The sequence below is a fragment of the Metopolophium dirhodum genome, chromosome 9 (assembly GCF_019925205.1).
Source record: "Metopolophium dirhodum isolate CAU chromosome 9, ASM1992520v1, whole genome shotgun sequence".
NCBI lineage: Eukaryota > Metazoa > Arthropoda > Insecta > Hemiptera > Aphididae > Metopolophium > Metopolophium dirhodum.
The window spans coordinates 8,470,138-8,496,416 of record NC_083568.1 but is presented as its reverse complement, the minus strand read 5'-3'; the positions used below and the strand labels follow the sequence as shown (position 1 = coordinate 8,496,416).

The 26,279-nt window shown below is 31.3% G+C and overlaps 1 protein-coding gene across 1 annotated transcript in view; it reads right to left on the bottom strand.

Moving 5' to 3' along the window:
• The window catches only part of LOC132952202 (uncharacterized), a 132,345-nt gene extending 117,193 nt beyond the window's left edge, over positions 1 to 15,152 (bottom strand). The window contains exons 1-2 of the mRNA XM_061024405.1: positions 14,371 to 15,152; positions 5,452 to 5,709 (exon numbers count right to left, since the gene is read on the bottom strand). Of these exons, the coding sequence (XP_060880388.1) occupies positions 5,452 to 5,560 (109 nt within the window). The 5' untranslated portion in view covers positions 5,561 to 5,709; positions 14,371 to 15,152. The remainder of the gene's footprint in view (positions 1 to 5,451; positions 5,710 to 14,370) is intronic.
• Positions 15,153 to 26,279: the final 11,127 nt, after the last annotated feature.

Here is a 26,279-nt window from a genome sequence, read left to right as displayed (position 1 = left end):
AAAATAAATTATATATGAAATTATATTAATAATATTTGATTAATTTAATTATAGTTATACATTTATACTTTAAAATGTATAATACTTATATGTATATAAGTAGTAATATAATTTTTAGTTAAATATTTGTACTTGATAGTTGATGACAAATTATGTGTATTACGAATTATGAGCATACTCTTAATTACTAAATCATAAATTAATTACATTTTATATTAACTCATTAACTAATTGTTAGTAAATTTCAACCTTAAAACTTTATTATGCCAAACTTTGTTATATTTTAGTTTTTTATTTTTTAACATAGGTACCTACGTTTTATTTTAAGAGCACCCATATAACAATAAATTACTTTTAGTAATAAATTCTTGTGTATATTATGCGCTCTTAATATTTACAAAAAAAGGTTTTAATCTTTTAATAGTATTAATAAACGCAGTACCCTTAAAATTACACCATGTGTCCAAGCAGTGTCTCACTTATGACTTATAGATAATAAAATAATGAACAAAATGACATGTATTGAATATTACAATAGGAGTTTATCCTATATTATCCACTGAGTTAATTGAAATTTTCACTGGAGTGACAATTGTTTAAAAATACAAAACCCTAGACTACATTTTTAATCATTCAACGAGCAAATCGGTGGCACTAAACAATATAAATAATAATTTAAAAAAAAAGAAAGAGAAAAATCGTCTGCTAAACATAGTTTCGATGACAAAACGTGACCGTATTAATGATAGTTACGTAAAGCTACGTAATTGTTTGATATTATATGCGAATTGTGAATTGAGAAGAAAACATTAATAATTGTCTACCAGTGGTATTGGCAGGTTTCCATTCATCGTCTTTATACTGCTCAATTACCAGACAAACTTGTTTTAATATAAAAATTTTATATCAACAAATTAGAACAATAAATATTTAATGTAAAATATGTTTCTTACACATGAAATAACTTCTCGTTAGATACCTATACATAAGTAATGACAAACAAAAAAACAATATTATAATATAATTAAATTTTTTTTTTATTGTTGAACACAATAAATATCGATACATTTTATACTTAAAAAGATACCATAATGTGGGGCAGAAACAACGATGTTTAGAAAATCCAAACGAGTTTCTTACATTTACCTTCTCTGACATATTAACAACAAAATATTTATTTTTAATCTAGTTCAAAACGTATTAATATTATTATTGCAAAAAGGGCGAGCAATATATTTTACGACAATATTTCGTTTTTGTACACAATATTTCGATTAACTTTTATGTTACCGATGAAAGAAGACCAGCAACTTTATTCGTGCAGCACGTCATCTTCAAATAAATTAGTTATAATATAATCATATCGTTTTCAAATTCACAGTGAATATCCGAATTAACAACAAAATATAAAGTCAAAGAAAATAAATACAATCAAGCATTTGCGTTTAACAAAGACAAAAATCATTTAGAAGTTATAGAACTACACATAAAATTGCTTTTCGATTACAGGTATAATTATCATTGGTTTTAAAAACAAAAGCACACGCCCTGGCCCACCCAACTCTGTATCGCACTTTTTTTTAATGATACCGTATTAAAAATTAGTTTAACGATAATGTAGCCTTGGACGTTTATTATTTTCAATTTTAAATTAATATTGTGGTAAATTTAAAATGTTTAAACTCTTCAATGAAACTGGTACAATTATTAATGTATATGACGTACGTGCGTATTATATTTAATCAGTCATACACACATACGTATAATGTGAAACAGTATTAGTATTTGGTATTAGTATCTTATATGTTTATACATTTTATAATAATAATAATAATAGTATAGGTAATTTATGGTCGGTCTGTTAACTACGCATTATGCGAAATGTAGTTTTTTTAAATCATAAAAGTGGATGAATATTAATGTGATAATGTCGGTAATGAATTGACCACAAAATGTTTTAAGCAGAAGAAGGAAGTGATGTTTTAGAAGTAGCGCATGTATTGAAATTAAATGTAAATACTCATCAATCATTTTTAAATGTAGACATATTTTGGCAAAAACAAACAAGAACAATCAATTTAATTATATATGTGTTACGACCATTGCATTATTGAGTAGATGGACAAGGTGATAATAATATCCGGTGTAGGCAATTTCGGGAAGGTAGCCAAATCATATGCATAGGACCTATATCATAGAGGTAGATAAGTGATTATAACGTTGTAAATGTTTTACGTGGGTACTTACAATAATATTTACTCGGCGTGATGGATAGAAATGTTTATAAAAAACAATCTTTAAATAGATTGTTAGAAGAATTTTATTGCAGATAATAGGTAGGTAGGTAATAGGTATGCACATCAACGAGGTGGAAGTAATACTATCGTGGTTTCCGCATGAGCTGTGATACCGCATGAAAAAAAAAATAGTATATTATGTATACCTACATAAAACAAACGCAATTTGTTTTGAAAATTATAAAATAAATTATTGTCATATTCGGGGCTTTAAGGTACGATTTCTACACAATTATCGTAATATTATAATGTATCATCTAACATAGCATTTCTAAAATTTCTAAACTCGAGAGACAAAATATAATTCTTGTTTTAGCATACCTCCTAATAGAGTTTTTCGAATGGACGAAATTGGTTCATAAACCACATAAATATGGTCAAGGTTTTTAAAATTTACATGTTGATGATATACATTGACGTATCTATATATTATATATAGATAAACCGCTATAAACTCGTCTATATATAGCCTATGGCGTTTTAATTTTTTTTTTTACGATGTGGTTGGGACTTATTGAATGATGGGATTTCCGTGTTTTGTATGGACATCACTCGAAAACGACCAAACTGCACTTCGGGGCGATCGCGGTTTTATAATATATGTCTATCAACTATACGGCCACGTCTGCAGCACACATAATATTATATTATATGATAATATGCACATGGTATATAACAATCAATGTCTGTACACACATTGTTAGCGTGCGGTTTGAATTAATAATTTCATAATCTGACATTTTCGAGCATCACAGCGTGTAGCGTTTGAAATAATAATATTATACCTGCTGAAGAGCTTTTTCTGCAGCTGTTGAGAAATAATAGGTATAATGGCAGTTGTATAGGCAACATACGAATCATATACCTACACGGTGCCGGCCATAATATATTATATTATGTCGTTCATGGTCATCCGAACGATACTGAACCGGAGGGGCCGAAAACGCGGTGGGGGGGGGGGGGAGTAAAGTTTGAGGTGGCATTCAAGGACGGGTAGTCGTGGGGACCAGCAGTGAAAGTGCCTTTCGGAGACGCGCTGGCGCCCGCGGGCGCTTCCATACCAGATCACTGCCGCTGAGGCCATTTACCCACGGCGCCTCGGGTGCTATCCTACACTCGTGCAGTGTAAGCCTCACCACAACTTTGTTTTATTTTTTTTTTTTGTGCCCTGCGTCGGTCTGACCCGCAACGCGCCTTATAATAATATGTGTAATTGTTTCTATTATATATAGGCATTATGCCTATAGTATGTAATACGTAACAGAATATTATGTACCGCCTCGACCCGTGCCAGGAACAAAATATTTGGTCGCCAAATTACGAATAACGTGCACAAAAAATTAGCGATAACTTTTCATTTATAATTTTTTGCACCATTATTATAGTGCCTCTCGGAAACGGAGAAAATATTGTGACATTGTCAACACTGCACTATGCTGCAGCGCCGATTACAGCAAGTACTTAACGATATTATTTTACTGTGGCACGTGCGATTACTAATGTCGGAGAAAAAATTGTAAAATATTTATTGTATGCTTAAAAACGAGTCTTCCAATAGCTATACATCAGTACATCTAGATCTAGTAGGAAAAATTCATTTAAAATTAATTGAAACGTATAATTTCTTAAGTTTATTATCATGTCAATGTTCAAAATTTAAAACGTATAATATAACAACTTATTGCTGTGCGGTGATTTAATTAATTTAGGTATAGTTAAAGATATGAATATTTTTATGAAACTGTTTTTCTTCTTACCTATATTATATTATTATGTGTTGAATAAATTGTTTGGAATTACCTTCATTATTTATTACTTAATAGTTAATGCGCGTTACTTTATTTTGTGACTGACATTCTCCAAACAACAATAATATTGTTCGAGAATTTTATTTTTGCGGACACGTTTATAATGTTATACACGATTTATTCGTAGTAACGATTAACGCGCATAAGCATAATATAAGAATTGGTTTGTGATTCCTATAGTACTTATATTATTCAAATTTTGTTTTTTTTATTAATTTTCTGAAATTAGAAACATATTGTTAGGTATATATATAGTTATTCCAAATTAAACTACTACTATTTACATAAGTTTAATAAATTGTATCAATTTTGTTATAACCTAGTTTGTAGAAAATTTCAGAAAACATGTGTAACTTGTATCTAATATGATTTTTTTATTTTATTATTGGTAAAAAACGATACCTAATTTAATATCTACTTGAACAATATTGCAGTTCCCGTGTAAAGTAAACACACTATGGTTAGGTATTTACTTAATAAACCATATTTTGTATTATCCAATAGTTACTGCAGCATTAAATTACATAAAATTTTATATTTAATTTTATATTGTACAATGTACAATGTAATGTATAATAATACATAATAGTATTCATAAATATATTTGTCAAATAGTAAGTAAAATGAAACCACAAAACTAAGTTAATTAATGAACAAAGACACAATGTAAATGTCTTCGTTATTATTGCTGTTATTAATGATATTATATTAAATAGGTACCTTTAAGTATCAGTAATTATTATATAATAAGGTAAAATGAATAATAAAAGTAAATTGGTATTGAAAAAATTAATTTTAAAACTAAATGGATTAAATTACTTTATTTAGTTGACTTAATTGAATGATTGTTATAATCTTGATAGTGCTGCAATACATCAATGAATAACAGTTTATGCATCCTACGGTATTTTAAATGATAATAATATAAGATCGTAGCATCGTGCACAACAATTAAATTCTACAATTTGAATACCTACCTATGGGCTGTATATTGTGTGGGCTATCCATCATACCCAAGTTTATGCAGTAATAATAATACGGATGACACATATTAAATTAAAAGCAGCGAAGTCCAATAGCGATTCAAAATATAACCATTAATTAAAATCAACTCGTTGACTTATCGCATCAGTAATTAAAAAATAATAATTTCATTGCGGTACTCACTATACTATATATATACTACGGGTAACTACGGGCTTTTGCCGGTAAAATGAGTTTGTAATTTTTCTCGGTTAATTAAAGCTAAAAATCAAAGTTTCACTATTTAATGCGCCGTAAAAACTCGAAACCAACTCTATATCAGGTATTTTTATTTGTATCGGTCGATTAATCAAAATGTTTACCTGAGGAATGTTCATGGTGTTGCCGGTCATCCTGTAGGTGATGCTGTATCGGGTCCACGTGAATATGGTGATGGTGCAACGTGCACTCGGCATCGGTGCAGTTAAGCATGACGTTTTTCCCTCCCTATAGTAGTACGATTGATACGATGCGTAATCTACGACTATGACGTCCTCAATCCACAGGATATTAAATATTTCGGCCGACCGTTCTCCATGCGAAAGTGTTTGATAGTCCACGAGATCATCAATACTGCCAATCTAGAACACAATATCACAACACACGTGGTTAACGGATGAATACAAGCACATGACTAAAGGAATATAATAGCATTGTAAATCCTAATCCCTAATCTCGCGGCAAAAAAAGCGCGATTATATCATATATGTACACAATTTTATTTTACTTCGATAAACACTCTAATAGTGTGTAATGTGATAAAAATATGATTATTGTTTTATCGTGGACGTTATTAGGTACTATTATAGTATTAAACACACAAATCTCCACACGGCATGGACATGTTTCGAACAACACACATTTTCAATTAATAGTATGATACACAGCTCAATCTATGCACACACACACACACATACATTCTTATCGACGTCTATATATGTCAAAAATTAAGTGTTCGAGGGTTAATTAGCTGTTATTGTCGATTGCGCGTGCATCGAGTAATTATAACGTACAATCATATTTCACACAAATTATTATTGTACAATATAATATAATATATAATATTACGGACAATATTTGTGTGGTTGTTGTCTGTGAGTAGGAGGTACGCATCATTACCTGTGGACGGCAAAGTGTATGTGTGTACAAATAAATAATTGCATTTATTTATATGTATGCACCTGCAGGAATATGCGACTCTAAAAAAATGTGCATCGCTGATAATGATCGGTTACGGGTCCAATTGAAAATTTAAAATCATCGTTTTCGGACGCACGATGGGGAAACGTAGTGGGTACTTTCTTTTTTCGTGTTTACCAAGCTCGAGTTTCCACCTACGGATGACGAACATTGCGAAAATAAGACGATAATTACTATGCGCGCTATAGGATCCCACGGATTGATCACAATGACTGTGCAGACCTCATTAGAGCCATAACGTTGTAACGGTTCGATATGATGTATGTTACACGATCGTCGATGTATTTTAATTGACACAGAAAATACAATAATATTGTGGGGATACAATACGTTTCGCGCCATTCGACTTGTCATAAAACAACAGAAAAAAAATATAACAATTTCTTGTTCGACTTACTGCAGCTTTGCAATAGTAATTAAGAATATATATTTTTATTATTATATTTATTACGCCTAACACCTATGGTTTATTATGAATTATTTGAGGATAATATTTTACGCTACCTACTATGTAGAGGAGTGTAAAACGCATTTATATTATGAATTATGAAGTGCATTATTGTAAGATGGCGTGACCTATTATACTGCAGCAGTATATAATATTGATGAATTACATCGCTGGCGTTCGATATAGGTACGCTCTGCGAGTTGCTTAAAAACTCGTCGAATGAAATTCAGAGTTTCCGGTTCTTGTACATAGGTATATTTCACAATGACACTATATATTGTATTATACTATACACAACGTATATACAACCGCTATCGTTTTGTATAGTATTATCGAACGTTTAATAGAAATTTCCAATTTCACTCATACACTTGCGGCCTTTGCCTGTTCGAGGTTTTCTTTTAGATTATTTTATGACCTAAAGGTTATAGCGCTACCTTATACGTTTCGATATAAATAATAAACTATTATATACCTACAGCATTTATTTGATTTTATTGCGTCAAAGTAAAAATTGTTCACTCTACTGATATTTATTTAAAATTAACAATACCTACCTACGTGATTGATAACAGTGTCAACTGAAAATACTTACACTAATAATAGCTGAAAATGTATTTAAATCACTTGAAACTTTGATGAGAAACTAGTATAATTATTACTGTATATAGTATAAGTATAATATACTTATTATATTTCTACATTTTCTTATACATTTTATAAACGTTTTACTGGTAGGTATATACTAATTTTAAAATGATTATGCACATCGGTGATTAATAATACTGTTTAATAAATTAAAACTTATTATCATTATTTAGGATCTACTTTTTTATCACATATTACGTTATATAGTCGATATTGTGTATTTATCTCAATTAAAAGTGAAAATTAATCGAGTCTTATTGCCTTTTTAAATAACAAAACATAAAAAAATGGTATTGTTTATGAACACGTACCAATACTAATATAATTGAACATTAAAAATATTTAATAATAATATTTATTGATAGTTTTTATTTTATTTTCATAATTATGTTAATCTAAAAACTACACAAATAAAATGTAGACATGTAGTGCATACTATATTCTATAAAACGATTGTTTCATTCTCATAAAAAAATATGAACACTCTTGCGAATAACTAACGTATGATTCAATTTATAACTATATAATATAATTAGGTAAGTTCGGATATCATTTTTTTTTAAATATTTAAATATTTATTAGTCAACGGTATAGGTATTCATAACGGATGTCATTTCACAAAATTTGGGCTGAACACCAAACACGTAAGCCGCTATAATGGAACACATAATAAACTAAATTATACTTCCGGTGTATAATTTGCATTACACCAGTCGTATATAAAATTATATTTATGTAATCTAGAACATTAGCGTTCAGATGGGTTTTCAATTTGCTTGCGAAAGTTAATTAGACGCTTGCAGACATATTGTACCAATATTCTACACCATTAAACATAACACCGTAACACTGTTATTGAAAAAAAATATAACATCCAGGTAGTATATTACAGTAGCCTTTTATGGTTGTAATATATAAGTTGTCTATTCATTACAAGTTAAACGAATACATCCTGTTGATACGCAAATACTATGTAGTTATATACAAAAATTCTCTGAATATATTTTTAGTATAGCCCTCATTATAGTCTTTACTAAAATAATTGGATTATGATTTTTTTTTATTTATTTACTGGATGATCTATATGTATTGTATTATTATAATTATTTTCCGTCAGTAACACAGAGTTAAATATAGGTATTTAATATTTGTTATACCTAGTTGTTTATTTAAAAAAAAAAGAAATCGTCCGTGTTATAGAATATTTGAATTTACCATCGTAAATGAAATATTTTAAATAAAAACATAAATATTAGTCTCCTGTCCAAAATAATAAAAATTACTTTCAATAAGTACGTAACTGTGGTTATGTAAATTATGAAATCAAAAACAATAAGTAAAATTAAGTTATGATTAAAATAAAATAATTTTAAAAAAAAAATACTTATCTTAATCGTTAAAATGTAGGTAAGTATTATAATACTTGGCTATTGGTTAACAATATACTTTTCTTATGATACATTTTATGTAAAGGTCGTTCATAAGCAATAACTAATTAAATACAACTTATCCAGAAATCTGACATTACACAACGGTATAAAGTTAAATACCTTGCTCGTTGTTATAGTAAAATTGATAGGAAATTAGAAATTCTCTCTATCGCGTTTCATACATCTTTAGTCAATTTAATTTAATTATAATTTTGTTTGTGACAAAGGTATTTTATTCAACTGTAGTCAACTATACCATCCAAAAATTGCCTTTTAAATTAAAATTCTAAGGTACCTAATAAACTCTTGTGTTTAAATGGATTAAGTAACAATGTATAATATTATGATATAACACTTTTCAGAAAAAAATGTTTAACATAGTATTAAATGACACATTATCCAATGTAAAAGGTTTTTCATAGGTATAGTTATATTCTTTTTAACTTTATAGGCGTTTTACCTGTTATTATTAACAGTTAGGTAAACACTTATCATTATTATCAATTATTTGACTTGTAATAATACCGATGCTATACGTCTAGAACGAATACAATATTATACGGTATTTTAATCGTACATATAATATATATTATATATAAAGAATACGTTTAAAAGATTGTATGGCACAAGCGACTGCGATACCGCTGCAGTTTGATAGGAAGGAAATGAATAATATTCAACTGCACCATATAATGTACGGCGACAAGTTGATACTTGGGTGTGCCAAAAAATAAAAACGTTCTCTCACAATTTCTGAATTGTTACGCGTTCCATACCACAAACAGTGTGCACTGTACAGCTGGAGAGCCTGAGGCCGTCTTGCAGCTATATACCTATAACGCCGCAGCCGCTGCCGGTGTACTGCTGAAGCAGTATAATAGGTACCTATATCCAATAACTATATGCTATATTATGGCCACGTCATCGGCAATTTTAATACACGGCCACCGATTATTAAGTCTTTATTGAGCACTGCCATCGCGCGATCTATTCTATCCGTCGTCTATCGATCGGCGGTTTCGTTGTTGCGAAACATCGTCGGGTTAGGCACCGCCGCCGACACCGGAGAACCGGTCCGCATGGGCTTTGCCAATGTTGTGCCACTGCCTATAGGTATATATGACGTAGGTAACATAATATAACAGGCGCAGTCAGTCAGTCGATGAGGTTTTTGAACCTCCGCATGTACCTCTATAGCTCATTCATACAATATTATACACGAATCGACAATGTCGCACTGCAGCAAAGTGCGGCGAAACTATGCGTATAGAGGTACCGCGGGTACGGTTATTTTCATACCTTTTACGACGACCGCGGTTGCAAAATTCGACAAAGTGTAGCGGGGCATCAGCTGTACATCATAATTTATATAATGTGTTATTTTTTTTTTTTGTTCTGTTACAAGTGAAACCCAATCGCAGAACTTATCGACCTCTGCAGCAGTAATCCGTACGGATACTTTGGAACCTTTCACTAAAATGTAACGCACACGATCGAATTTATGACACACGCCGTCGCCGTGCGTACTATATAATATATAATAATGTTTTATTGTTTCGCTGAAAATGCATTCGCGTGCGCAGCGTAATATTATATATATACGTTTCCCATACACACGCCGCAGTGGCAATTCTAAATAGGAAAGAACCTTGATGAAGTTCCTTATTGGTTCACTTCCTGCAGCGGTATAAACAAAACTGATAGTAGGTATATTAGAAAAATTCCACAAGCTCCGGTGCACAAAAACTACGTGTTGATTTCCATTCCACCGCACGCGCTAGTATTATGCGCTATAACGTAGACACGGTAACCATTGTGTTATGTGAACTATTATCACAAATAACACGTTTTGGTTACACATTATAATACCTACGTTATATTTCCAGTGCGTATACTTTACGATGCGGGTTGTTTGTGGTCATCTCGATCGGATAATATAACAGTGGAATCTCTGATCACCTTTGATATATGGGTATATAGTCAGATCGATCGGTGGTCGCGCATACCTACGCAAAGAAATCAATCATATATTTTATGTACATCGACTATATTATATTGTACTTATATCAAGGTTTGGCTTTATTTTACGTAACATATATAATAGAGGTACACATTATAATATTATTACGATGCGTCGCATAAACTACCGCGTAGAACGTATAATATGGCGTTTCGTTTGCGTAAGTACAATCATTTCCGACTTATAATATAGCTTACTATGACTTGAGACCAACCTCAATGTGAAAAAAAATTTCCAATATTTCTAACTAATGTTTTCGTCGCTGAATACTAAATTGTTTTAACCGCATCATGAATGCATTTTTGAATACCGGACTTAAATCTTTATATATATGAGAATAACTCCCATTCGGTTTAGGTAGGTACTGTCTTTTCGTAATGTCAATAAAATCGGTATGTTCAGTTATATTATATTATTAATTATTATGTATACAACTTCGATTAAAAGTTTAAAACACGTTTTGTACGTTTCGGCGTGATAGGTATTCATTTGTTTGGCGAGGTAATACATCATTGTGGACAGATCTGGTTGAAAAACAAATTCGTCTTGTGTATGTGTGTTTTTTGTTTTATCCGCTATCGAATATTATGTGGTGAGGTATTACAAACGTCCGTACGTGGGCAACCGCGGTAAGCTCTGCCGAGACGACCACTGTCCAGATGCGACGAGCGGGTATAACACGTGGTAACCGAGACGTTCTCCGTTGGTCATCAATCTTACCACAACGGACGTCGCCATCCGTCTCGCCGCAGTCTTATTCACGACGTTTTTCGATGCTCGTCGAGGGCGTATAATATAGTGTTATATGTATATCTACAGTGTGTTTGTGACAACATTTCGGTGGAACGAGTCTTGAACAAGTCTCCCTATCTCAACTCTGAGCCGACAAATATGCACCGCGTGTCCCCCCCCCCCCCCAGAGGACTACTCACTTGGCGCATGCTCATAAAGCGGTAGGATGCACTGCATCAGTCACCTATAGATGGCTATAATATATACGTTATTCACTGCAGCGGTGGTTCCTTTGTAGAGACAATTTATTTTACTACCGTTATTTAAAATGTATATATTATTGTATATAGGTATTTTACGAGTCACTGCGTTTAATATCGATATAGGCACCTATATTTGAAAAATCTGAGTAAAATACTAATACATTTGCACGGTACCTGAGTATATAATTAATATTAAGTATTATTTATGCGCATTATCATCGAATTGTATTATTATACATTTGTACACATAATAAAGATGGGCAAAGGAGGGGGTGTGTAGGGGATTTGATCTTCTATAATGGTGATTGATTTACCTAATAAGCGCATTAATATTTACAAAAGTATAGACTTTTTTGAAAATATTATTTTTACATTATATTTGCAGATGTCATTGCAAAACAATAATTTTGAAAGAAATTGTATTTTTACAACGTTTTGTTCTTATAATTTTTTTACTTTTTTGAATGAGAATCATATAAATTTTTCATTTCATATTCCGAAGCCAATAATTTTTTTAAGTATTTCCAAAAATCGAATTTTGAACGAACAGTTAATAATTGATTACTGCGCTAACACTGTAATACTGTCAAAACAATAACACTAGCAAGTATTAATTGATATAATAAGGATTACCTATATAAAAAAAAAATTGACGAATAATTAAATATTATACGAATTAAAACATTTTATAGAAGCGACACTTTTCCTGTGCAACTAATAATTGGACAATACTGGCTGTAATGATTTGTTCTATGCGATTTTGTCCAACTGGTCCAAACGTGCTTTGCCCACCATTTAATACTATTCATTGCTACATAATATTATATATCTACTACACGCGGTTTACAACTATTACTACGATATTACTACTACTAATATTGTTATTATTATTTATTATGCATATATAGACCTTGAGCTGATCGGTATTCTTATATATATATATATATATATATAATATGAATTATGTATAATATAATATGTCTGTACTGAGGTATTTTCTTTTAAATCGTGAATAGATGTACTATAACGTCTGTGTGCCTACCTATTCAGAAATGTGAAAGGTGAAAGAAATTTTAAATGAATGGTCTACAACTTACAAGTAATAATAATATGCGATACAAAAACAAATATATTTTATTATCAGCATCGTAGTATAATTTACTTGAAAGTCGCAATGCAATCATATCGAAACGAGTTAGCTGGTACTTGAATGTTTATAAAACAATAGTGTTCATACGAGTATTATTTATGAAACGAATAATACCAAAACAATATCGTATACCTTGAAATAAAAATAAAAAAATATTTAAAATCTAAAACAAAGTTTAATGCGAATTCGTTTAATATAATCTATAATATACATTATACACATAAGTAACTTATAGTTCTGACTCTAAATTTGTTCGTGAGCGTTAATAACTGCACTACCTATAAGAAATACATTATGATACTCTGCATTATATCAATGGTAAACCACCTTGAAAATAAATTATTATTGAATGACATGATTTGTGTTCATTTTTTGTTTTAAAAAATTAATGATAGTTTTGAATTACATTTTGATACCTACGGTTATAAAGAGTTATTATATTGAATTTACTCTTATCGTATACTATAGATAGTAGCTAGGTAGACACCTATGTCTACCTCAAATCGGTTTTGTATAAAAAATGTAGCAAGTACGTTCATATTTAATTGATATAATTATTGAAATTTTAAATTTAAAGTAAATACCTGCATACTTAGGAGACGTATATATATGTATGCATTATACGCAAGTGTCGTGTAGAACGCCGGTAATTTAACATAATGGTGAATTAATATTAAAAATAATAATTTCAAAGAAATGTAATTAAAACTATATGTGTATATTTCCCGGCTATTATTTTTAATGAAAGTTTAATGCTATTAATGAAACTTAATGAACGGATAATTTCGTCCTTAGAACTGCAGCATGAGAAGAGATGAAACGAAATGTATAAAAATTAATTAACCGGAACGATGAGTACTTTATTAATATTTGTCCTAACGATTCAATATTTTAATTAGAGATTCTATATAATCTATGAAATCATTCCGCATTCGGACGTGAATTCAAGAACATTACGGTAATTTAAATTAATAAAAATCTTAAGTCTGACCATCGAATCATTTTTGTCACCATTGATCGCGGTTTTGTGTCAAGGGAAATTAATTTTTTAATTTATTATTATTATTACTATTTTTTTTTTTTTTAATACAGAACGAAAATATATAATAAAATCTGATGCCGTCGAAAGGTCAACGTGTATAGATCGATATTATATTATTATTGTTTGCGTGTGCATGAACATGTGCAAGTATATCGATACCTATAGGCTATGTATTATTATTATTATTATTATTAAATGGGTATACCTAATATTATAATAATATATTATATTATAATGTATTATTCACGTATATACATTTATTACCACGGCCTATAAATTATATAAACCTCCACAAGTGGGATTACGAACCTTTAGTTCGGGTCCAGCGGGTGGCGGGCTTTAGTCGCGATTTATCCACAAGGCATGTCCGTCAACGAACTAAAATGCGATATCACAATATCACGTCGAGACAGACGTATCGTCGACGACGGTCATAATAATATTATTATGAATTATGATAGAATTATTAATACTATTATGTCATGTAATTAATATGCGTTCGCGGGAATTATGTTTTACTTTTTCGTATAGGTATAGTATGATATCGTGCGATTGGTTGATCGGAGGATGGTTATATAAAATTAATAATTTTGTGGAAAGATTTCGAACGCGCCGGAAAGAAATTCGAAACGAAAATGATGACGGGGGAAAAAAAAAGATCGAAAGAGATCGGCGAAAAACGAAAACGATTTATACGCGCGCGATTTGCGAATATGATTGACACGCACCGGCGCACACTGACCCGCGGTGTCCGCAATATTATACGCGCCGCGCGCTCACGCACACACGCACACGGTCGCGGGGCCCGCGCGCACACCGACCACCGATACACACGCACAAGCCCGACCACCGACACACACACGCACAAGCCGACCACCGACACACACACGCACACGCCGACCACCGACACACGCGTGGCGCACACGGTTCGCTGAGACCGCGCGATGGCTGAGCAGAGGACGCTTGACGACGTCAGACGGACTGACGTGAAACGCGGCGCACACGTATATAATAGAACGAATGGAAGCCGCGCGCGGTATGATAATAATATAATATCGTACCAGCGGTCGAGAGCGTCGCGTACGTCTATTACAGCTGCAGCGTAGACGCGCGAACGTGCACACACTCGCGGGGCGCGCTCACACGCACACACGCGGCGGCGGTACCGGCCGACGAGACGGCGGCGGCCACGGCAGCGGCAGCGGTGGCCCCTTCCCCCGGTCGGGCGGCCGTCGTCGTCGTCGGGGGGAACCGCCCCACCTTCGGGGTAACCGGTCCGGCGGCGGCGGCGACAGGCAGGCAGGTACGCCCGGACGAAACGAAAAACGAGCAGAGACTCCATAACGAACGCCATGGTATAGGTCAACGGTTCTATCGTTTTCCAGTTTTCGCGACAATTTAATAGTAATAATAATAATAATGTCGTATTGACAACACGCGCTTACAATATTATTATTATGTGTGTCACAAGTATAATCGCATAAGTATAATTTACAAATTAGTTATTAGAATATTATTATACTTAGGTGCGCTACAAGTGTGTTTGTGTAATATTTTGAGTGTGTGTGTGTGTGCGCGCGCGCCGTGTACGACCCTATAAAATATTATATTTATATGGCACTATATAATACGTGTGCACCGTGCCAAGTTTCGGGCCAAGAACGCGCGCGAAGTATCGATAATGCAATAAAAATCTAAGTATCTAATATTTTAGAACGACGTCGTCGTCGCATTGACGTGACGTATAGCCCGCTGGCCTGCTACTTGCCGAACGATCGTTTCAGCCATCGCCGAATGTATATTTCCAGTATAATATTATTATATTTCTAAAACGCCATAAAAATATACAACATATGATACATTAATCGTAATAATATACGCAAAGCTTATACCTAAAAATATAATTTGGGCGCAAATCTTAGACCAAACTGGACCTAATCGGACGTGAAAAAATCGGATCTCGTTTAAGCTTAGATTTCACAAAACCTACTACTAATCCAACTGAATAAGTAGTCGCCGTGTAATGATATTAGTTTACATCGGTTGAATAAAAGTTTGTAGGTAAAGGTATTCAAAAACGTGCTGGTAAGAGAGAGCAGAGAGAGAGAGAGAGAGAGAGCACTTAAAATTACATTTTGTCATTGATTTCCTGTAAAATTAAACAAAAAAGTAACAATGCCTATTAAATAGAACACCCACGACACTAAGTCTCGCATGGAAATCGAAGTCGTGTTGCTGTAACTCATACACAGAATGTTGTAATATACATTATACGCATCTAGATAGTTTTTATGCATCTTGTTAATATTGTTATACAATAAAACAACATTACACGTCGTTGGATCTAAGATAATTTTATTCATTTTAATAATTTATAAGAAAAAAAATTCTACCAGCTACGTACATATTATAATTGAGTGTTACCGTTATATTATTTTAATAAAATATATTACAAACACAACGTGGAATAATTATTACATATCATAATAATAAATGCAATAAAATAATATTACCCGTTTGGTCGTGTAATAAGTATCGTACATACTGTAATTTATACCAACGAAAATACACAATAGTGTTTTCTATTATTGTGATATATATTATATATAATATGAATACAATATTTCAAAATATAGCTACGTAGGTATTAAACAAAACGTCAATATTCTCTTGAATTTTCAGATTTGAATTGAAATTGTTCGTAGTAATAAAATTTTAACTCGGGAAATTCGTATCATGTCATCATGTAGTGTCATTCGATCGGTGTCATTATGATAATAATTGTGTCTTCAATAGTAGTACAATATTGTTTAAGCATAATAATATTTTTGTTTATTATTATTAATAAGTATACGCCCAACAATTTGGGCTCGGAACATTTATTTTTCGATATTAGTACAATCTAAATATTAAAAATTTAATAAGTACCTATCGTTACAATTAAATCAATGATTTTAACCTGGTCAAGTTTTCATGGAAAAAATCAATGTCGAGTTACCTGAAATCAACATTCTGTTGGTCGTTGCTAATCGACTACAATTTTGACGATAAGTATAGGTGTGTATAACGTTTTTGACACACGACTACACGAGTATTAGTTTGAGGGACGTTTAAAGGTATTTGGCTAAGTAATTCAAGACATTATATAATTCGAGAATTAAGTAATATGTGTGTAACCAAGGCACATAATGTAATTTTCTTCTTTTTTTCGAGCGACTCGACGCTACGTACATTATATACTCTCTCGCTATAGTTGCTCAAGCGAAACGTATATGGGTAATAAACACAGAAAAACAATATAATTGTTGCCTTATGAATATCAGGTATATCGTATATCTTGAAATATGTCTGTATTGCACCTACTGCATAGTGTATATAGCCACCTATCTATACGTCATATTTACGAGAGAATAATAATGTATTATTTTGTGTATGCACGGACGCTATATATCGCCTATTTATCAAGTATCGTATTACAGGTGGTCTGCCGGCCCTCTGCGCGGGTATCAATCGACAGCAATAAGTTGGTTGTCTGCGGCGCAGTATAATGACAGCGATGGCGATATCTACCTTCGAGAGTTCACCGAGGTTTTCACTAATTATTGCCACCGGCGTTATTGCAGTCACTATACAAATGTCAGTTCCCACGACTGGTATATATATACATATAGGCGTTACATTCGAAAAATTCACCAATTTGCCCATATAGATAGGTGTGACAATTATATACGGACGTCGAGTGATTATCATAATAATAAAGGTAGGCAGGTACCACAGTACCACACCGCGGATTTATTGGGCTCGGCGCGCCGGCAAGCACAATGGACAAGTCGAACTATAATATAATCTTGCTATTATTGGCGTAACGATTTTTTTTCGGGGGGGGGGGGGGGGGGGTGGGGGGAACAAATTGCGTGTTTGAATTGTTCTCAAAATGTTAGGAGGGCTTTGATATAGTGTTATAGTTTATTGTTTAATGTTAATTCAACGAGCTGGACGACCTAGCAGCAGAACTAGTATACTACAGCGTAATAACAATATGTTATGATGATTATGTATATTTAGTGAAAATACAAATAAATTAGGTTGAAGTATAGAAACGATCACAAACCAGGCTCATGGAAGCAGACGAGGACTCTTCGGACATACGCATTCGGACGGTCAAGCTGATGATTTTTCAGAGGATATTTCTGAAAGACACTAAACCACTTCTTAACCTCAACGACCTCATCTGTACGTCGTAAATCATGCACCATAATTTTGTGTATGAATCGTGATGTCAGTTTTATTTTTACAAAAATGGATTAATTTACTGAATAATAATCTAACAAGTATGCAGCTTAAGTACACACCATACGCATTCGCGTGACATTGAAACTCACGACCAGTGATAGGCTGAATTATTTCGCGTAGATAAGTCGTGCAAATGTGCAATATATGGACTCGAGAGCCAGCATTAATTTAAAGTCGAACCTATTGTTTTTTGTTTTTTTTTTTATGATATTATTATTTAGCTGACTATTAAGAAATAACGTTGACGAATATTATGATGAAATGGCATTACAATTCATCACGTTGAACAATGAATTAGGTGTAATATAATATTATAATTATTATGAACATCGGTTAAAGAGTTTTATTTTTACTTTTACATAACAATTCACAATAGGTAGTCAATAATAATTACTATTGGAACCAATGCAATTTGGTAGGTGCCACTTGACAGAATATGGACTACTACAGAGACATGGTGAGCTCGCCACCTCGATATGGATAGCGTTGCCGACTGGATAGAGATCTAATATTACTGTTCACTTATTAGTTATTACCATTAACCATCGCATTTAAAAACAATTCCGAGCTGAGCCTTATTTACTGCAAAGTTATATTATATACTTGTACACAATTTTTAACATTGTTATTATACTGTTATTTAGTAAACAGATAGGTACTTACAAAAAAAATAATTTATTATAATATATTTTAAACATTTTTTATTGAATATAATAATAAATAGATAATAATGATAACTAATAAATTAGGTATGAGCAACCTTGTAAATTTTAATTAAAGTTACAAATTCTATTATAGATAGGTACCCATCTAACAGAAATGCAAAAAAAAAACAACGTCATCACATTTAAAACACTTGTTTATTACTCAAACTGTTTACACATCACCCGTGTAAAAAAATATTTAATTTTCAATTTTTTAATTGTTAATTATTACTAATTATAACATTATAATCATTTTCAGCTCTTATAGAATATAATATAAAATTAAAAAGTCTAACAATAAAGCTAAAAAAAAAAAATTTAAAAATTCTAAATTCACCTCAAAATGATCTTTATATTTTTAGAATTATTTAACTTCTACTATAGGTATTTACTATATTATAATAAGTAAAATCGTAGTAATGTTGAGTTTCTAAGATTACCATAGTGAAATAATTAAAATCGATTCTATAAAAACCCATACTAAAATATATAATATAATATATTAAAAATTATAAACACTATATTATAATCATATTATTATATAGGCTATAGGTACATAGTATTTAATTACTCCACCCAGGATATGTATATCCTATATTATCCCATATCCCATATCCCATATCCTATATCCTTAAAGACTGAAACGACATAATCAGAATATAGACCTGCAATAAAAAACGATATAAGAATCCGGTATACTTAATCCGGTATACTTACCTATATTATATTATAATATTTTATATCATATTCTAGTGACTATTTTAAACCAAACATTTATAAACCTTAATGAATATTATAGTTTGGTACAATTATTGTATGTTTAATATGTTTAAATAACAAATTATTACAAAGTGAGTCAATTGTCAATCTAACACTTACATTGTTTTAATGGATGAGTGCATTTGTTCACTTGATACTTAGGCGTATATTTTACGTTAGGTACAACACAATATTATATTACGTGTTAAATATTTTCTTTTGCTCGTGAAATAAAGAAACCATCGATTGTTTTATTTGAATTATGCATACATTTTATGGTGGAGAATAAATTATTTGATATTTTTACATAATTAAGTGAAAAAACATCGTCTAAAGTTTATATTACTATGGTCGTATTTTTTGCGGCGTGTACTTGCGTATTGTAGTGTATATATTATTATATCCACACCAGACCGCACCAATAAATCTGATACCAGCTGCCTACTTCCTAATCTCTCGTTTTACAACGAGTTGTTCCGCAGAATTACTTATGGTTTTTTTTTTCCGTGTCGGCTACTACAAGGAAACTTTTCTACTTCGGCCGATGCAAAATCAGAATATTTTAGAATTACCTGTAGCCGGGCTATATAGGACGTATACGTAGGTACCTATATTGCATTTTATTGTTATATAAAAACCAAAACAATAATCGACAATGCTTCTTCGCAAACCTTGACACAAAATGAAAACCATTAGGATGATTTAACGTGCCTATAAACAGTATGTTTATTCTAATCGGACGATTAGAAATTGTTGTTTTATATACAAACATATTACAATATATCACCGGTATATTGACGTACAAAAAATAAGGAAAAAAACGCAATTTTTCCGCCTCATTATTGTGATGATTTTTTAATATCAAGGCCGAAAATCAAAACGTTTCAGCAAGTATATCGCTGCAGCAACGCTCCCAAACGAAGGTCTGCCTGCAGCGGATAACCTACAAGAGACCTTTTGTGAATGCGATATAATAATAATAATAGTAATAATAATAATAATAATAATAACAGTCAACAATTGAACTATTGAAGACTTGATAATTGCACAGGTAGTAGGTAGATATCTACATTGGATCTACATAACGTCGCGCATGCCTTCCTCCGACGGCTGTATAGTTATTGCCGGTGCACCTATGTGTAGACACGCAAAGTGTTACCGGTTAGTGGTATATACTACGAGTTGTAACCGTATGTATACCATTGTTTTCCCCGGACGGACAGAGCTACGCCAATAATAATATTATAACAGCAGCAGTCGGAAGTTACTATATAATGCAATATATTTTTAATATTGTAAATTATATTTTAAATTTCAGTCGTACAAGTATGATGTGATGCAGGTATGAAGTGCAGGCGGTTAGGTTAGGTAAAATAATATGTGTGGCTGAGGACGCACCCACGTATACAAGTATGGCTGTATTTATTTGAAAATATAAAAAACTGGATATACTAATAAATTATCTCCATGTTATCCATTAGGTACCACAAAATGCATAAATACACCATCAATCTTGTAGACTTGAAATTTCCACCAAAAATGCATACTATAGTAGGTAGGACATGAAATAATTTTGAAAATATTTCCATTCTTTTTGTGCTATTCACAGGTATTTAAAATTATTTATTAATCACCCGACATCCATACACCCACCAAATTGTGCATAAAAGCAAAGCATGTACCATTATATAGGATATAACCACTCACAATGTGTACCTATGTATACAAAATAATACAAATGACTGTAACGAGTAATAGGTACGTATCGAACATTCGAACTTATCGTTCGTGAATTCGCGGGTTTCGTCTTTGAAGTGTGCTCGCAAAAAATTGTTTCACTTATTCTTCCACCCATATTATATATATAAGACCGCTTGTGCTTTCACTCCAATTGCCAGACCTCACGGTACACTAGTTAAGTACCGAATATCCACCAGGAAGAATAGATGGACAATCAACAATTTCTACACTGGACCGTTATCGTAGTATTTTATTTACAATTAGCGAAAAAAAGAGGTCAGTGACAGAGTATCACTCGAAAAGTCAATACGAAACTGTCTATTCATTAAATTTAAAACGTATATTACTTATTCTATTTTTACACACGATCGACGCATATGCAATTTTTAAGTTGTCATGCAGGTAAATAATATGTACCTAATATACGTCGAGAGTAAATGCGAGAGCAATCCATCACAGTGAATCAAATGTAAAATTTAAAAACGTATCATGTAAATCGTCGAGATTTCGGACAAAAGAGGAACACGAAACTTTTAAAACACTACTCGGCTTGTTTTCGCGTTTATACACTATTGTGGTCTACACTTTTTGGACAACAGTCAGCAAGCTCGAAAAACCAAACGCGTCATTGTCATAACATATGTTTAGGTTGTAAGCTGTCAACTGAACACTTAAGGTATATAATATGTTAGGTACCTATATATATATACTATGAACTATGAGGTAATTTTTTTGATTTCCTACAACCGTTTTTGAAAAATACAACGAATAAAATATATAGCTCCGAGGTGAACTAGGCGAGGTGAGTGCCAAATATAGGAATCATTGACCGGACAGCTATCGGTACATATATTCAGTTTTAATTTTCCTCGTTGGGTGCGATATCGTTTTTTTTTTTTTATCGCAAGTGGCAAGTATCGTTTATCATCGTTAATATCGATAACTATCTACGTCTGTGAGCATTTTGTATTGACATTAAGGTTGAATTTAAATATGTATGCCAAGGAATTTATAATATTAATATCACCATACTCACATATTATAGTCATATATTATTATACAATATCCGAACTAGTTATTATCCTTTTTTAGAATAATTACGTTATCAAATAGTCTATTACAGTTGATTACAATAGTACCAACCACGTATTTTCGATTTAATATGCTATTTTGTATCATAAATAAAAAGGAATGTATACTATGTACCTTTATGAAATTATCCATTATATAGGTGCTAAATAATAATAAACACAAATTAATGAATGCATGTTACGCTTTCACATTTAATTTTTTTTAAATATTTAAAATTAAATTTGGAAATAAGAATAACCTTAAGATTGTTATTTAAATGCACGTAGGTATGTTTGAAATCTAAGTGAATAAATAATTTTACATTTCAATAACTTATACAAATTAACGTATTCAATAATTGATTAATTATTTATAGGTAATATTATTATTATTATTATTTTTTTTTTTTATCTAAAACAAAACATCAGCGACAACGGCCATTAGTTATTGCTGTTATATTAATTACAATTATTTTTTCTTCTAATGTATATTCTTAATTATAATATTTGAATTGGGTAATATTATTATACCTATATAAAGTTCCCATCATTTTTTTGAAACTACAAAACTATATTTTGTTACACTGGTTTAATATTTAAAAACAAACATTATGTTTTGTTTTGACTATATTATAGAGAATTATTTTAGTATATTTATTATAAGTTAATTTATACTATCACGTACTTCAAAAATAATTAAATAACAAATTTTAATTTTACTTCATCAATTTAATCATTTATTTAGTACCTATAAGATTTTAGATAAATAATAACATTATTAGATGTTATTGTGTTAAATTAAATACCTATCGGTTTACTTACCTATAGTGATTTATAGCTAAACGTCTATCCATAATTCCAGACCGAAACCAGTAACGAATACGTCTAGATATTTAATTTAGAAACAAAACAAATAACATATTATTATAATGTTTTACTTATTATATTTGAATACCGTATAAACACTATAAACTTAAATTAATTTTTTTAATCAACTTTCGTTATGGTTTACAAATAGTTTCAAGACAACAAATAAAAGCCTAGAGATTTTCTTCTATTATGAAAAATCATTTAAAAATTTGAGTAATCAATTGGTAAGTTGCCTTGCTTGACGAATGCATTCAGGGCAAGTGTCCCATTAGGCTAACACAGTAATACTTTATTTTAATGAACTTTTGCCAATAAGTATTACGGCATAAGTATAATATGCTCGGTACATATCACGGTTACAATAAATTAGATAGTAAATTATAAATTATTAAATTGGAGCAACATTTAGTAATAGTACTTAACGTACTGTAATTGTGGATTAATGCGTTCATGGAAAAATAATAAAGAGAGATAGTGCCTTTGCCCTTTGGCAATAAGTGTGTTTAAACTACTGATAGGAGAGGAATACATTAGCGAGCTCACGATCGAAATTAATTCTGAAATTTATATTGGGATAACACATCACAAATAGATGATGGAGACGAATAAATCATAAATGTCAGAGTTGTCTTTGGTTGCTTCTGCGTACATTTCTTAAACTGTGCAAGCCTATGTCGATTGTAATACCAGGGGAAATATTATTATTTATTTTTTAACGCTATCGTAGAGGGACTCTTGGCTATAATTTAAATATGAGTGTAGTATCATGGACCAATACGAGAGTGTACAAAAACAATGTGGGCTGTATATACGTATTACGTAGGTACCCTATACCTCAACTAGTATACGACTGTACAATAATTATTACTCTATAAACGATATATTTAAAACCCAGTAGATTTTGATGTCTATTCCAATAACTGAATTTACATAATATTATACACGGTTAACGTTTTTGTCATTGAAACATCAATACATCGACCTGCAGTATTTACATTAGCGTTATGTACCTTTTAGCTTCAGTCGACGTTTTTATGATACCAATTCATCATAATATAAAGAAATCGTAGGTACATATTTTTATGGCAGTCATTTACATCAGAAAATGCGTTGTATTTTCTTAACCCTGCGAGTTGCTGATATGTAAAATCATGCATAACTGTATACTTATGTCGTAATCGTGTGTATTCAGACGTATATACCAGCTATTAGATTAATATTAATCATGCGTTTTGAAGACGTCAACACTCGACAGACAGTATAAACAAGAACCATCCTCACGATCATTAAGTGGGTAATGACGAATATCGCATACCTCATGTAGTCGTGTATACCTGTATACCGTATGGTAGGTAATTATGTCTAATGATGACATTCGACAAGTGTCATCAAAATCATCCATACCATTGTTTAAGTTCAGATATCGTTTGCGTCGTAGTCATTTGTGTTTAAAATAATAATTGTGGTTAAGTATATTATGTTGTTCGATTGAATCTTTTAGGAATGTGTGCATATAATAATAAAATGTGGTAGGTATTAAATGATACATTTTCATGTCTGTCATAATATGGTTTGTACTAAAAATAATAAAACACTTTTTTGATTCTGAGTAGAGTAAATAATTTAGGTAGGTACCCATATAAATATAGTTAAACTTACCAGTATATAAATTTGAAACTATAGAGAAAATTGATTGGACTCTATCATTCCATTTATCAGTGAAACTCCCTAGCGGTTTCGCAAACATAGCGATACAGCTATACACGTACCTATACAGTTTACATATTAGTAAATTATATAACAGGGACATACACTGGGGACGAATTCGCCCCCCCTCCATGGTCATATTTTGATATATAATATGTATATTATTATATTGAGTTCACTCCTCAGCCCCAGAAATAATCTAAGGTCGCCAATAGAATACACGATGATCATTGTATTATATAACTGATTAAGTAGGTAGGTACCTATGTCTTTGTTTGATTATAACAGTTATTTTGTTCACTTTCCAAACCGATATTAAATAATTTACACATTATTATTAAAGTGTACACATATAATAGTTCTAAACATAATTATTGTTTATTACTACCAACCTACTATATATTTACTTTTACTTACAAATTAAAAATATTTATTTGTATTAAATCAAACATGATTTTTCTATAATTTATCAATATAATCCGATGACATTTAATTTTAGTTACTTACATTAATTCGATAGGCACTACCTGGTACATTCATCAACTATATTATAATATATTGACCGATGTTTTTCAATATTTTTTTTTAATTTTGATTGATTATTAACTATATAAACACTTTTTAAGTTGAGTACATATTATAAGTAGAAGGTATATAATAATATATAAGTATATGAATTGTTTTTAGATTTAACATTTTAAAAATTAGTCAACTTTATTCAGCGATTTATTATTATTTACACCTTGTACAGTAAATGTGATATAAAATTTTAAAAATGTAATTCTGGTATGTTAAATAATATACTGCATTCAACATATTATTAAGATCACTTGAAATCTTTCTAAAAATTCTATGCAGATATTATTAAGTATGTAATTTGTATGAATTTGTACGACTATTTCTAAATATTATAATGTAAGCACTTAGTTACCTTGATATTTTCAAAAAATAAAGAGTGGAAGTTGGAGTGACGTGTTTTCAATCCCACCCATTAGCCACGAATAATATTTATTTTGTTTTTCTTATATCGACAATTAATACGTATTCTGTACACAGTCGGACTTGGTTAACACGA